Source organism: Pan troglodytes, chromosome 9 (genome assembly GCF_028858775.2).
Source record: "Pan troglodytes isolate AG18354 chromosome 9, NHGRI_mPanTro3-v2.0_pri, whole genome shotgun sequence".
Lineage (NCBI taxonomy): Eukaryota > Metazoa > Chordata > Mammalia > Primates > Hominidae > Pan > Pan troglodytes.
The window spans coordinates 126382896-126394390 of record NC_072407.2 but is presented as its reverse complement, the minus strand read 5'-3'; the positions used below and the strand labels follow the sequence as shown (position 1 = coordinate 126394390).

The 11495-nt window shown below is 41.5% G+C and overlaps 1 protein-coding gene across 1 annotated transcript; it reads left to right on the top strand.

Annotated features, from left to right (window-relative positions):
• Nucleotides 1–8837: 8837 nt before the first annotated feature.
• LOC100615359 (olfactory receptor 8B8) lies at nt 8838–9779 on the top strand. The gene has a single exon (XM_003952057.4). The coding sequence runs from the start codon at nt 8838–8840 to the stop codon at nt 9777–9779; it is 942 nt and encodes a 313-aa protein (XP_003952106.4).
• Nucleotides 9780–11495: the final 1716 nt, after the last annotated feature.

The following is an 11495-nucleotide window of genomic DNA, read 5'->3' as shown; positions in this document are numbered from 1 at the left end:
CACTTACAGATGTAAGATTCCCTAGAGCATTTCTTGTAAGGCTGGTCTAGTGGTGATGGATTCCCTTAGTTTTTGCTTGTCTGTGAAATATTTTATTTCTCCTTCATTTCTGAAGGATAGCTTTGCTGGTATAATATTATTGGATGCCAGTTTTATTTCTTTCAGTACTTTGTATATATTATCACATTCTCTGTTGGCTCACAAAGTTTCTGCTGAGAAATTCACTGTTAGGCCTATGGATATTTTCTTATATGTAACTTGATACTTTTATCTTGCTGCTTTTAAAATTCTTTCTTCATCTTTGACTTTTGACAATTTGACTATAATGTACTTGAGAGAGGATCTGTTTGGGTTAAATATATCTGGGGTTCTTTAAGATTTCTGAAACTGGATGTCCATTTATCTGCCAAGACTGGGGAGATTTTCTGATATTATCTTATCAAATATGACTTCCTCATATTTTTACCTTTCTTCTCCTTCTGAAATACCCATAACATGGACATTTGTTTGGTTAATGATGTTACATAAATCCTTTGATTCTTTTTTTTTTGTCTGCCTGTGTTTTTTCAAATACTTGTCTTCAAGTTGAGAGATTATTTTTTCTGTTTGGTCTAGTCTGTGACTGAAGGTCTTAATTGTGTTTTTTTATTTTATTTATGAATTTTTCAGCTCTAGGTTTTCTGTTTGGTTCTTTCATAATATCTGTCTCACTGTTGAATTTCTAATTTAAATCATGAATCATTTTCACAGATTTGTTGAATTGTCTAGATGTATTCTCTTATATCTCGGTGAGTTTCCTTAGGAGAATTATTTTAAATTCTTTTTCTGGAAGTTTATACATTATGATTAGGGTCTGTTACTAACAAATTCTTATCTTCTTTTAGAGGTGACGTGTTTTCCTGCTTTTTTATTGCTGATATGTCCCTGTGTTGATTTCTACTTATCTGGTGGAAAAGTCACCTTTTCCAATTTTATGTAGTAGGTTTCTTAGGAAAAGTCTTATTTGTTTAAATGAGTCTTGGGGTGACAGTTCAGTGGAATGTGTTGACCTTGGTTCTAGGTAAACCCAATAGTGTAGTCTCTGTATAGTTTCTTATAAATGAGTCTTGGGGTGTTGGTTCAGTGGAATGTGTTGGCCTTGGTTCTAGGTAAGCCCAATAGTGTGGTTTCTGTGTAGTTTCTTCAGCTGTAATCCACACTAGTGGCATTTGTGAGTTTCTTGGTAGCCTAGACTGAGAGAGTTTATGGCAGTGGTGGTACAGCTTTGCCAGGGGTGGGCTTGCTGGGCTGTTTCTCAGGTTAGGGACATGTGCATGCACTTGGTGGGCCAACTAACTCAGGGTCTACCTTGCTGCAGTTGAGGCCATGGGGCTGTTACTCTTGGCTGCATGGGAATGTGGTTGCTTGGCCAGCTTGGTGACATGTCTGCCAGAGGTAGCCCACAGGGGTGTTTCTCAGGCCCCAGACACAGTCACGTGGCTTCTCAGCTGTGGTGTGTGTGTTTGCTGGGGGTGGCCCACAGGGCTCTTCCTCCAGCTCAAGACATGGGTGTACAGCTGCTCATTCAGCCTGGGAGTGTGTCTACCAGGGGCAGCTCATGAGACTGTTTCTTAGGCCTGTGATGTGGGCACAAGTCTGCTTGGCTGGCCTATAGTTGGTTCCCAGGGCTCTTTCTCAGGTCCAGCACATAGGTACACAGCTGCTTTGCTGGCCTGGGAGTATGTATTTTCCCTGTAATGAGAAGTCCCTCCTGTTTCTGGGCCAGTCTGATCTGGAATGGGGAGACATGGATGCAGAGTCTGCCTTCTTGGATTTTCCATCATCACAGATGCATCTCCACTCCCTTGCTGCATTCTGGTGCTCTCACATTGACACTCCAGTCTAGTCTTGGCTGTTTATTCATTGTCTTGGTCTTTTCTTGTGGGAGAGATGACAGTCAGGTATCTCTAATCAGCCATCTTGCTCTGACTAGATTTTTAAACTAGATATGATTTTTTTTTTTTCTAGAGACAGGGTGTCGCTCTGTCACCCTGGTTGGAATGCAGTGGTGTAATCATAGCTCACTGCAGCCTTCAACTCCTGGGCTCAAGAGATCCTCCTGCCTTAGCCTTCCAAGTAGTTGCCTCTACAGATGTGTGCCACCACCCATGGCTATTTATTTATTTATTTACTTTTAAGAGACAAAGTCTCTCTATTTTTCCCAGGCTGGTCTCAAACTCCTAGCCTCAAATGATCATCCTGCCTTAGCCTCCTTAGTTGTTGAAATTACAGGCATAGCCCCCAGCTCCGAACATATGATCTTGACTTTAGTAGCTTATAACATAATTGTGGCTGGGGTAAGTAACTCCTAAAGCACGATAAATTAGACTAAGTGGATAAAAAAGATGTGTAATAATAATACTTCAGTAAGTCTATAACACTTTGTTAATTCGAAGCTACTTATTGAACACTATGATAGTTGATCCTCACACAATCTTGTATGCTAGGTGCTAACATATCTGATTTCAGATGTAGTTACTGAAGTCCAAATAGCGTAAGCTCGCTTGGCTAGTGGGAGACCTAAGGAGATCCCAGGTCATTTTGCTACAAAGCCTGCTCAGGGTACCATATTTGCCTTCTCTGACAAATTTACTAACAGTTTTCTCCTTCCCTTTTATTGATCATGGATAATTATATGGTTCCACCCTTTACCCTTAACTTGTAGTTTCTGCAATCACTTTTATTTACATGACTTCTCAATATGTGTCTTGATATCTTTTTCTCAGCTCTGATCTCATGCTGATGACTCACTACTGACCATTTGCTCTTACATGTACTTTCAGCACATGAAAGTCAGGTCTAAATTCTACCTCTTTATTTATCTCTTTACTTCCTTATTTCTAGGCCCTGGGGTTGAGACTTTAGTAACCTTTGACACTTGGTCTTCCCTCTCGATTCTTCCTTTATAACCATTAATCTAGCAAATTTATTAATCCTCTATCACTACAAATACTTGAGGCCTAAAGAGACAAGGTTGTCCCAACTAACAGATAAACAGGTTTGATTTTTTTAATTCAAGGAAATGTTCTTGTGCAGAGTAGGATAATAAAAGTAACCATTTAATATAACTCGTGAAAACTAATGGCATTAATATGTGTAAAGCATTTAGGATAGTTCCTAGCATATGGTCAGCACTTACAAAGTATAACATATTAGTACTAGTATTAGTATTCTTAATACTAATGATACTAAAATATGATTGGATGATATTTTTTAAAATGTCAGCTTTGCACTTTGTGCAGATTACTCATTTTCTACAAATGACATAATGTATATAAAACTTCCTGCACAGTGGTTGGTACATATGTGTTTATACATGGTAATTATTCCCCAACATAGACCTCCAAGGTCCCATCTAACTCTAGAATTCTATATTAAATACATATATAATTTATGCATAGATTTGTATATCAACGAGTTGAAAATAATAAAAGTAAAGTCAGATTAAGTATAATGCAGAAACAGATTACTGCTGATATTGCTTTCTCAGGAGTGAATGAAGGCCATTTCAAATGAAGACCTTTCAGTTGCCATCTTTTTTCTCTGATCAGGTTCTGTAATTTCTTATGAAACTTGTACTTGGTCTTCTTGGTATGTTGTGATGGTTGCTGCAGTTGGGTCCAACCTTGTGCCACCAGAAGTCTGAGGGTTAATGCGTGTGTGTGAGAAACATTGTATTGACTCATATTCATGTGTCACATATGAAATCACACAAATTAGAATGTAATTTTGAAAAGTTAGGAAAAAATAGAAATAAATAAAACAAAGAAGCACTATACAGAAATTCAAGTTTTGGAAGGAGGGCAGTTCTGCAACAAAAGGAACAGAGTTAAGAATAGTTCTTCCTACACTGCTTCCTGCTTGGGCTTCATCTGCTCCTCAGGCAACAAGACTTTAGTAAAGCCCCAGTTGAGAGGATTTTGAAGCGTAGTTTCCATGGCAACAGGCTTTAAAATGACATACCTCCAGAAGAACTTTTCTTGGTTGTTCTACCATCCAAACAGGAATCCTCTAAGGCTCCCACAGAAAAGTCAACTTTTAATGAAGCCGGAGTCTTGCTTTCTGTGCCCTAAGGAGCACCTTTCCTGTGGGACTCATTTCATGCTTGTAATAATGACTTATTTTCTTAAATTGTGAGTTGACTACAGTGGGAATGAGAGCAAGGATTGAGGTTTCTCATAATCACTGAGGGAGTGGCAAATTTCTAGGTATAAGAGTTAGACTTGAGGCATCTTGTTTCTGAGCAGTGACTAAAATACATTCCACATGTGGCAGAGGAGCAAGCTCTGAGGTATGTTCAAATGTTACCCAGCACTTATACACAAAACACACACACGTGTGCGCACACACACACCCACTACACACACAGGACTGGGAGAAGGGTGGTAATTAGCTTGCTGTATGGAGGTCAGACAGCTGCCAATGGGGCTCTAATTGTGAAGCCACCACTTCAGCTGCCTTATCCTGACCAAAATGTACCTCTCATTAACTGAGTGCTGTTTGAAATTTCATAACTAGAGATCTATTTTTTTTTTTGCTAAAGACTTTGTCTTCATTTTAAGAAATGCCTGGAAGAGGGTGAAGAATGTGGATTGTCCCCAGCAAGTTTTAGTAGACTGTGTGCTGATGAATTTGTGAGATTCTTCTTGAAAACTTAGTTTTGACAGAGAATTGAAGGAAAGTAAGCACTAAGATTGTGAATGTTGGGGAAGAGGAATTTTTGCTGAGACTAGGAGACTAGAGATGGGTATAGGAAGAGGAAATGGGAGGCTGTAAAGAAACCCTTACCTGATTTTGGAATTCGGCTTTTGTGGTGTGATAGAATGTGGATATTTGAAAAATAGGCATTGGTGGTAGGACAGGAAGTAGGGACAGGGTAATATACTCAAGGGCCTGATGTTGTCTGTGGATTGGGTTATGTTGGAGAGACAGGCCTTAAAGTTTGAAGAGTGTATTGTTCCCAGGCTCTTCTCACTCTTGTCAGCTGTCTCCTCTGCCCTATGGCAGACCCTCTCTTGTCTCTTTCAGGATCATTCAGCTTTAAGCAAGATTTTTCCTTCCCTCATGCCATCCCTAGGATTATATGCATTTCATATTTGTTTTATGTCTATTTTCTACAGCATTTATCAGGGCTCTTTCTTTTGTCAACCACTCTTCTCGGCTCTTCCACTTTCATGATTTAATTTAACTCTCACAACGACGACACTGTGAATTATCACCATCATCCCAATTTTATAGATGAGGAGATTGAGAATTAGAGATTAATGAACATTTTGTGAGCTATATGATTCAAAGATATAAAAGTGAATAAAACTACAATGTTGCTAGCATCATTATAGTTCATGGAGGGACAGGACAGTAATACATTGTGAGTAGAGCTGCAAGAGATCTAAGAACAAAGTACTGTAGGATTTGTCGTGGCTAATCCCTATTAAGGTGTGAGCCAATAATTATTTGAGATTACTCCTTCTGGCATTTAGGTGTTTTGATAGGTCATGCTCAAGACATAAAAATTCTCTGAAACATGGTACTGAATAATTTCAGGTCCTTGATGAATTTACTGATGCATATTTAGTTTCTTGTCCTGGAATCAAAGAGCCTTGGGTGAGGATGCTTCCTCCCAGGTGGAGTAAGGAACATTTTGTTGAAACCTGATCCGAATACTGTTTTAGGAGTACCTTAGCTGGGATTTCCATAAAAAGCTGTGCTGGGGACAAGGCCATACATGCAGATAGCTTATTTTTAGAAGTCATCCCAGGGAAAAGAGAGAGAGAAAAACAGGGAAGTATAGAAAACCAATAAAAGGTTCTGTTATATGTTACCTTAATGGGGAATTTAGGATTAGTTCCTCTGAGATCTTTCGATGTACTAAGAAGAATGAACCACTGGAGATACAGAAAAGGGAGACATTTACCCACTGGCACCCAGGGGTGTTAATTCCTTCATGCTTACAGATCAGCACGTGCACCATAATGGCTGAATGGATTCTCAGATGTACCACTTTGTGGTGGCAGAGATGTCCTAGGGCTGAAAGGAGGGGATACGTAGTGTAGTCAAGAAACATTGTTATTGGGCTATAGCTGGATGCAGCTCACTGCCACAGCAACAGCAGAAGCCCAAAAGATAGGCTGAGTAATATAAAATGAGGTATAAAACATGTGCAACACAGAGAGCTTGGTGATGGGACCTGAACTCAGGCCTGGTGAAAATATTCAGGATAGTAGGCAGAGAACAACACAGCTAGAAGACAGGGCCAGCGTTACGTGACTTGTCATGTGCTAAAAAGCTTAGAAAGGCCTTTTGCTCCATTTACCTGCTACTTGTTTTGAAAATTCATCCTTTATCTTATTGCTGGTGCTTTGAGCTATGGCATCGTGTCTGAATTACACATTAAACATAGCATTTGGGGGGAACATGGCATCAAGTCATCAACACCCAGTAGCCCAATAGACTAATTGGCCTCCCTCCCCACAACTCTGACCATGTCACTCTCATATTCAATATATTCCATGGATTCACATTGCATACGTAATTCCTGCCATGACGTTCAAGTCTCTCCACAGTAGGAACCTGGGATGCTATTCCAGGGTTGATGCACAACTATATCCCTCCCTGTACTCTACATTCCAGCCAAACTAAAGGCCAGGTGAACTTCCTCCAGACAATGTAACTGGAAAGACTGGAGACACAAGTTTTATTCTGGACTCCACCACCAACCAACTCTGACTGGTGGACTTCAATTTTCCTGTCTAGAAAACGTAGGGTAGATAGAGTATTAGGGCACTGAATCCCAAACCTGCCTAAACATCCAGATCAATAGGGTGAAACCTGTCTAAATATCCAGATCAATAGGGTGAGAAATACAAGTTATAAAATCCCACCCCTGGAGATTCTAATTTATGATGCCTGGCTTGGGGCAGCAGGATCTGTACTTTTAATAAGCATATAGTTATCTAATTCATTTGCACAGCCAGGTTTATGAACCACAGGATTAAATGATTTTTAAATATTGATTCAAATTTATGGGACTCCAAGAATGATAACTAGCTGTCACTGAGCTCAAGCAAGGCTCTGAGAGGCTAGAACACAGAAGGGATGACTTTTGTCACGAGAGAGGGGAGTTATGAAAAGAACAAAGCAAGCAAAACGAGAAAGCAAATATCCCGTGGGAAGAAGGAGAATCAAGCTACAAGGCCTTCAGGCTCACGATGAGGGGATGAGAGCCTGAGGAAAGCTGAAAATAACACTGGAAAGAACAACGATAGAGGACAGAGGCCATCTAGGGGAATCCCAACAAGTTAGCAATTTTGGAAAAAACTCTTCTTAACCAATCGAGATTGATTTTTACTGTCAAGCTCAAATTCCAAGAAAAGACAGGTTGGTTTGTCTTCTGGACTGGGTATTGTGCAGCTCAGCAATGAACTGAAATATAAGTGATAGGTTGAATGTCCTCCATCAGAGTGGCATAACATTTTGTTTTTGCCTTTTCTGGATCTTATCACATGCTTTTGCTTAGTTATGTGTGTTCTAGTGTCTTTTTCAAGACATGGTCAGAGTCTTGAAGGCAAGAACTGGGCTTTACATACTTCATTATCTTCTACAGAGAGGTGTTAAACTCAGTTATTAAGAACACCAAATCTGGAGTAAGATGGACCTAGTTTTAATATGGCCTTTGTAACTTAACATTTGGGGAGTTACTTCATCTCTAAAATGAGGGTGATAAAACCCAGCTCATAGAATTTGGGGTAGAATTAAAATGAAGCATTATATGAAAAATGGTATTGGATCCTGGCATGCTGAGGTCAGTGCATAATGCTAGGAAAAAAAAGGATTAGGTATACATTAAGTGCTCAACAAATGGTAAATTATTGTTTTTGCACAATGCTTTGCGTATTTCCGAGTAGATGTTAATTGAACAAATATTTTCATGTTTCTAAAAGCCCATTCAAATATTATCAAGGGTATGAGCACAACTTTGTTATATCCAGGGCTGTGATCCCAGGGGAACTTCTGCTGCTCTACTTCTAATCAGTTCCCCAGATATCCAAACTCAGAATAAAACTGCTCAGTCTCCTGTCATTGGCTGTCACTGATAATGGTAAGGATGCTGTCGCCTTTCTGCAAGCTGGAGAAAGGCCTCAGGGCACAGCCTCCATCAGATGTCATGTACTGTAGCTCAGAAAGAGTTCTGAGGCAGCCGAGGCTCCAGTGCTGCCATCGGGATAGGGCCTAGCAGGCTGGTGCTTAGTCTTTCATCTGTGATAGCTCCGCAGCCAATCTGTCTGAACAAGTGAAGATAAGAGCTGGACCTAAAGGCACATCACTGAAACTCTGGGCTGAAGAGGATGAGAGGCTGAATCCGGATGAGCAGTCCGAACTTTTCCTGAGTCCCCAGTCTCAGGTACTAAAGCTCTGGGAAAGTCCACTTCACCCTTCTGCTCTGTCCAGGATGACCCTAACCCTAACTCTCCAGGCACAGGTGGGCTGGGTCCGGCCTCTAAGAGGACTCTTCCTGGAGACTGGCCCCAGTTTCTGTAAACTTAAGTAGAAACTGGAGTTGAAAGGGCGCAACAAAGGGATCAAAGTAAAGATGGGAGGCCTTGCCAGCAGCACCTGCCCTGGCCATGGAGGCGGGGCTTGCTCCAGAGGGAGCCACAGCAAAGCCCCCTCTGCTGAAGTTCAAAATCTCTCTGTGTGCCTCCTATTCTCAAGAAGGAAGGAAGGATGACTGGGAGGGCAGCAGTGGTCTCTCTCTCTCTCTAAATAACTTTTTCCCTTGTCCCCACAGAATGCCTTAAATGACAATGGCTGCTGAGAATTCCTCCTTGGTGACACAGTTTATCCTCGCAGGCTTAACTGACCAACCGGGAGTCCAGATCCCCCTCTTCTTCCTGTTTCTAGGCTTCTACGTGGTCACTGTGGTGGGGAACCTGGGCTTGATAACCCTGATAAGTCTCAACTCTCACTTGCACACCCCTATGTACTTCTTCCTCTATAACTTGTCCTTCATAGATTTCTGCTATTCCAGTGTTATCACTCCCAAAATGCTGATGAGCTTTGTCTTAAAGAAGAACAGCATCTCCTACGCAGGGTGTATGACTCAGCTCTTCTTCTTTCTTTTCTTTGTTGTCTCTGAGTCCTTCATCCTGTCAGCAATGGCGTATGACCGCTATGTGGCCATCTGTAACCCACTGTTGTACATGGTCACCATGTCTCCCCAGGTGTGTTTTCTCCTTTTGTTGGGTGTCTATGGGATGGGGTTGGCTGGGGCCATGGCCCACACAGCGTGCATGATGGGTGTGACCTTCTGTGCCAATAACCTTGTCAACCACTACATGTGTGACATCCTTCCCCTTCTCGAGTGTGCTTGCACCAGCACCTATGTGAATGAGCTTGTAGTGTTTGTTGTTGTGGGCATTGATATTGGTGTGCCCACAGTCACCATCTTCATTTCCTATGCTCTCATTCTGTCCAGCATCTTCCACATTGATTCCACGGAGGGCAGGTCCAAAGCCTTCAGCACCTGCAGCTCCCACATAATTGCAGTTTCTCTGTTCTTTGGGTCAGGAGCATTCATGTATCTCAAACCCTTTTCTCTTTTAGCTATGAACCAGGGCAAGGTGTCTTTCCTATTCTATACCACTGTGGTGCCCATGCTCAACCCATTAATTTATAGCCTGAGGAATAAGGACGTCAAAGTTGCTCTAAAGAAAATCTTGAACAAAAATGCATTCTCCTGAGAAAAGGGCAATGCTCAGGAAAGAAACACTGTTTCTCCCATAAGTGATTTGGACTCCATTGGTTACATGGAAGAAATATAATTTTTCCTCAAACAGGTTCATCATCCCCATTTTAAGGGTTCTTTAATTTACAAATATTCTTAAGAGCTTTGAATACTCACACAGTAAGTCTTGAGGATCATTTCACTCAGTTCCCCGCTATTTCTGAGGATAGACTCAAGCTTATGTACCTTCCCTGAGGTCGCTCAGCTGCTCAGCAGTGGAACTGCGACTAAAATCCAGGCTCTTTATTTCCAGTACTGGCTGCTTTTCATTATGGCTCACTTTCTTCCTCCCTCAGCCTCTGGAAGATTTCATTTCAAATGTGAGCTGGCCTAGGATGTTAAAATCTGATTCTGTCCTCAGAAATTACATGCAACTTTTCAAAGGCTAATTTTAAATGTCGCATTTTTGCAAGTAGGTAGGAAGTATATAGAATTTTTTGTTGAGATGGCCTTGGCCAAATGACCAGGGAAATTCTTGAAGCATTTTGAAGAAGGTGCAGGGGAAGTGTGTTAGGACCCAGGGAGCAGCATGTATGGTACCTCTTAAGACAGTGGGGTGGAGCTTCAGGGACTTGGACTTGAAAGGTTTTAGTGATGCTGGGTGGAAGAACTTATAGAAAATGTCAAGGTTATGAAGAACAGAATTTGGGAATTATTTCACATGCAATCACATACAATCATTGCCCTGTTTTCAAAAGTCAAGATGGGGACCAAGTGCAGTGGCTCATGCATGTACTCTCAGCTACTCAGGAGACTGAGGGAGGAAAATCGCTTGAACCCAGGAGGTGGAGGTTGCAGCGAGCCAAGATCATGCCACTGCACTCCAGCCTGGGCAATGGAGCAAGACTCCATCTAAACAACAACAACAAAAAAAAAACTTCAAGATGGAGAAGTCCACCGCCTAGGGTGGTCAGTTATGGATCTGGAGAATATTTCAGAACCACAGAGAGCCTTGTGTTACAAGTCAGTAGTCAGGTGAGATCCACACAGCAGTCAGTCAGTGGAGGGAATGACCACTGAATGGTATAATGCTGCATGCAGCAGAAACCATGTGGGGTACTTTTTGCATGGTTTCACAGATCAACTTTCTGCCCCTTGGCACCTCACGCCGAATCCTGGGAGGTATTCCTTAACCGGTCCCCTTGCCCTCTGGTTTCAGCTGGGTTAGACCAATGGCAACATCAGCAGAGGAAATCAGAGGGTAGGAGGAGTGTGATATTATGCTATTTATTTCCCTGACTTCCTCCTAGCTGGGCAACAGTGGCAGTAACTGAATGCCTCATTTCTTACTGGGTTATAATAACTGCCCCCTCCCTCGTCTCTTCATGCCAAGGAGTGATAATGTCTCCCTGCTGTTGCTAACCCAGGGAGCTTGACCATCTCTTTGTGGTTTCTCTCAACCACTTTTGCTTAAACAAATGTAGATAGTTTCTTTATTGTATTTTCAATTACTGTATTTATGTGGATCATCTGATTTTTGCAGAAGCCCTGACTGCTGCACCTTCCAATAAAGGGTGGGAGAAATGATATGGCTCAGGTTTATAAGCCCACAGCCTAATGGTACTGTATAAAGGAAGGTAGAGTAGCTTTTCAGTTTAAAAAGATTATAAATAGTAGATTTCTTTGTGAAACAATGATATTTGAAATGCTGTGAAAATGTGTTGACTTACGA

Bases quoted from the DNA above. Each gene is read 5' to 3' on its own strand.
- LOC100615359 (XM_003952057.4), top strand. From the start codon at position 8,838: ATGACAATGGCTGCTGAGAATTCCTCCTTGGTGACACAGTTTATCCTC.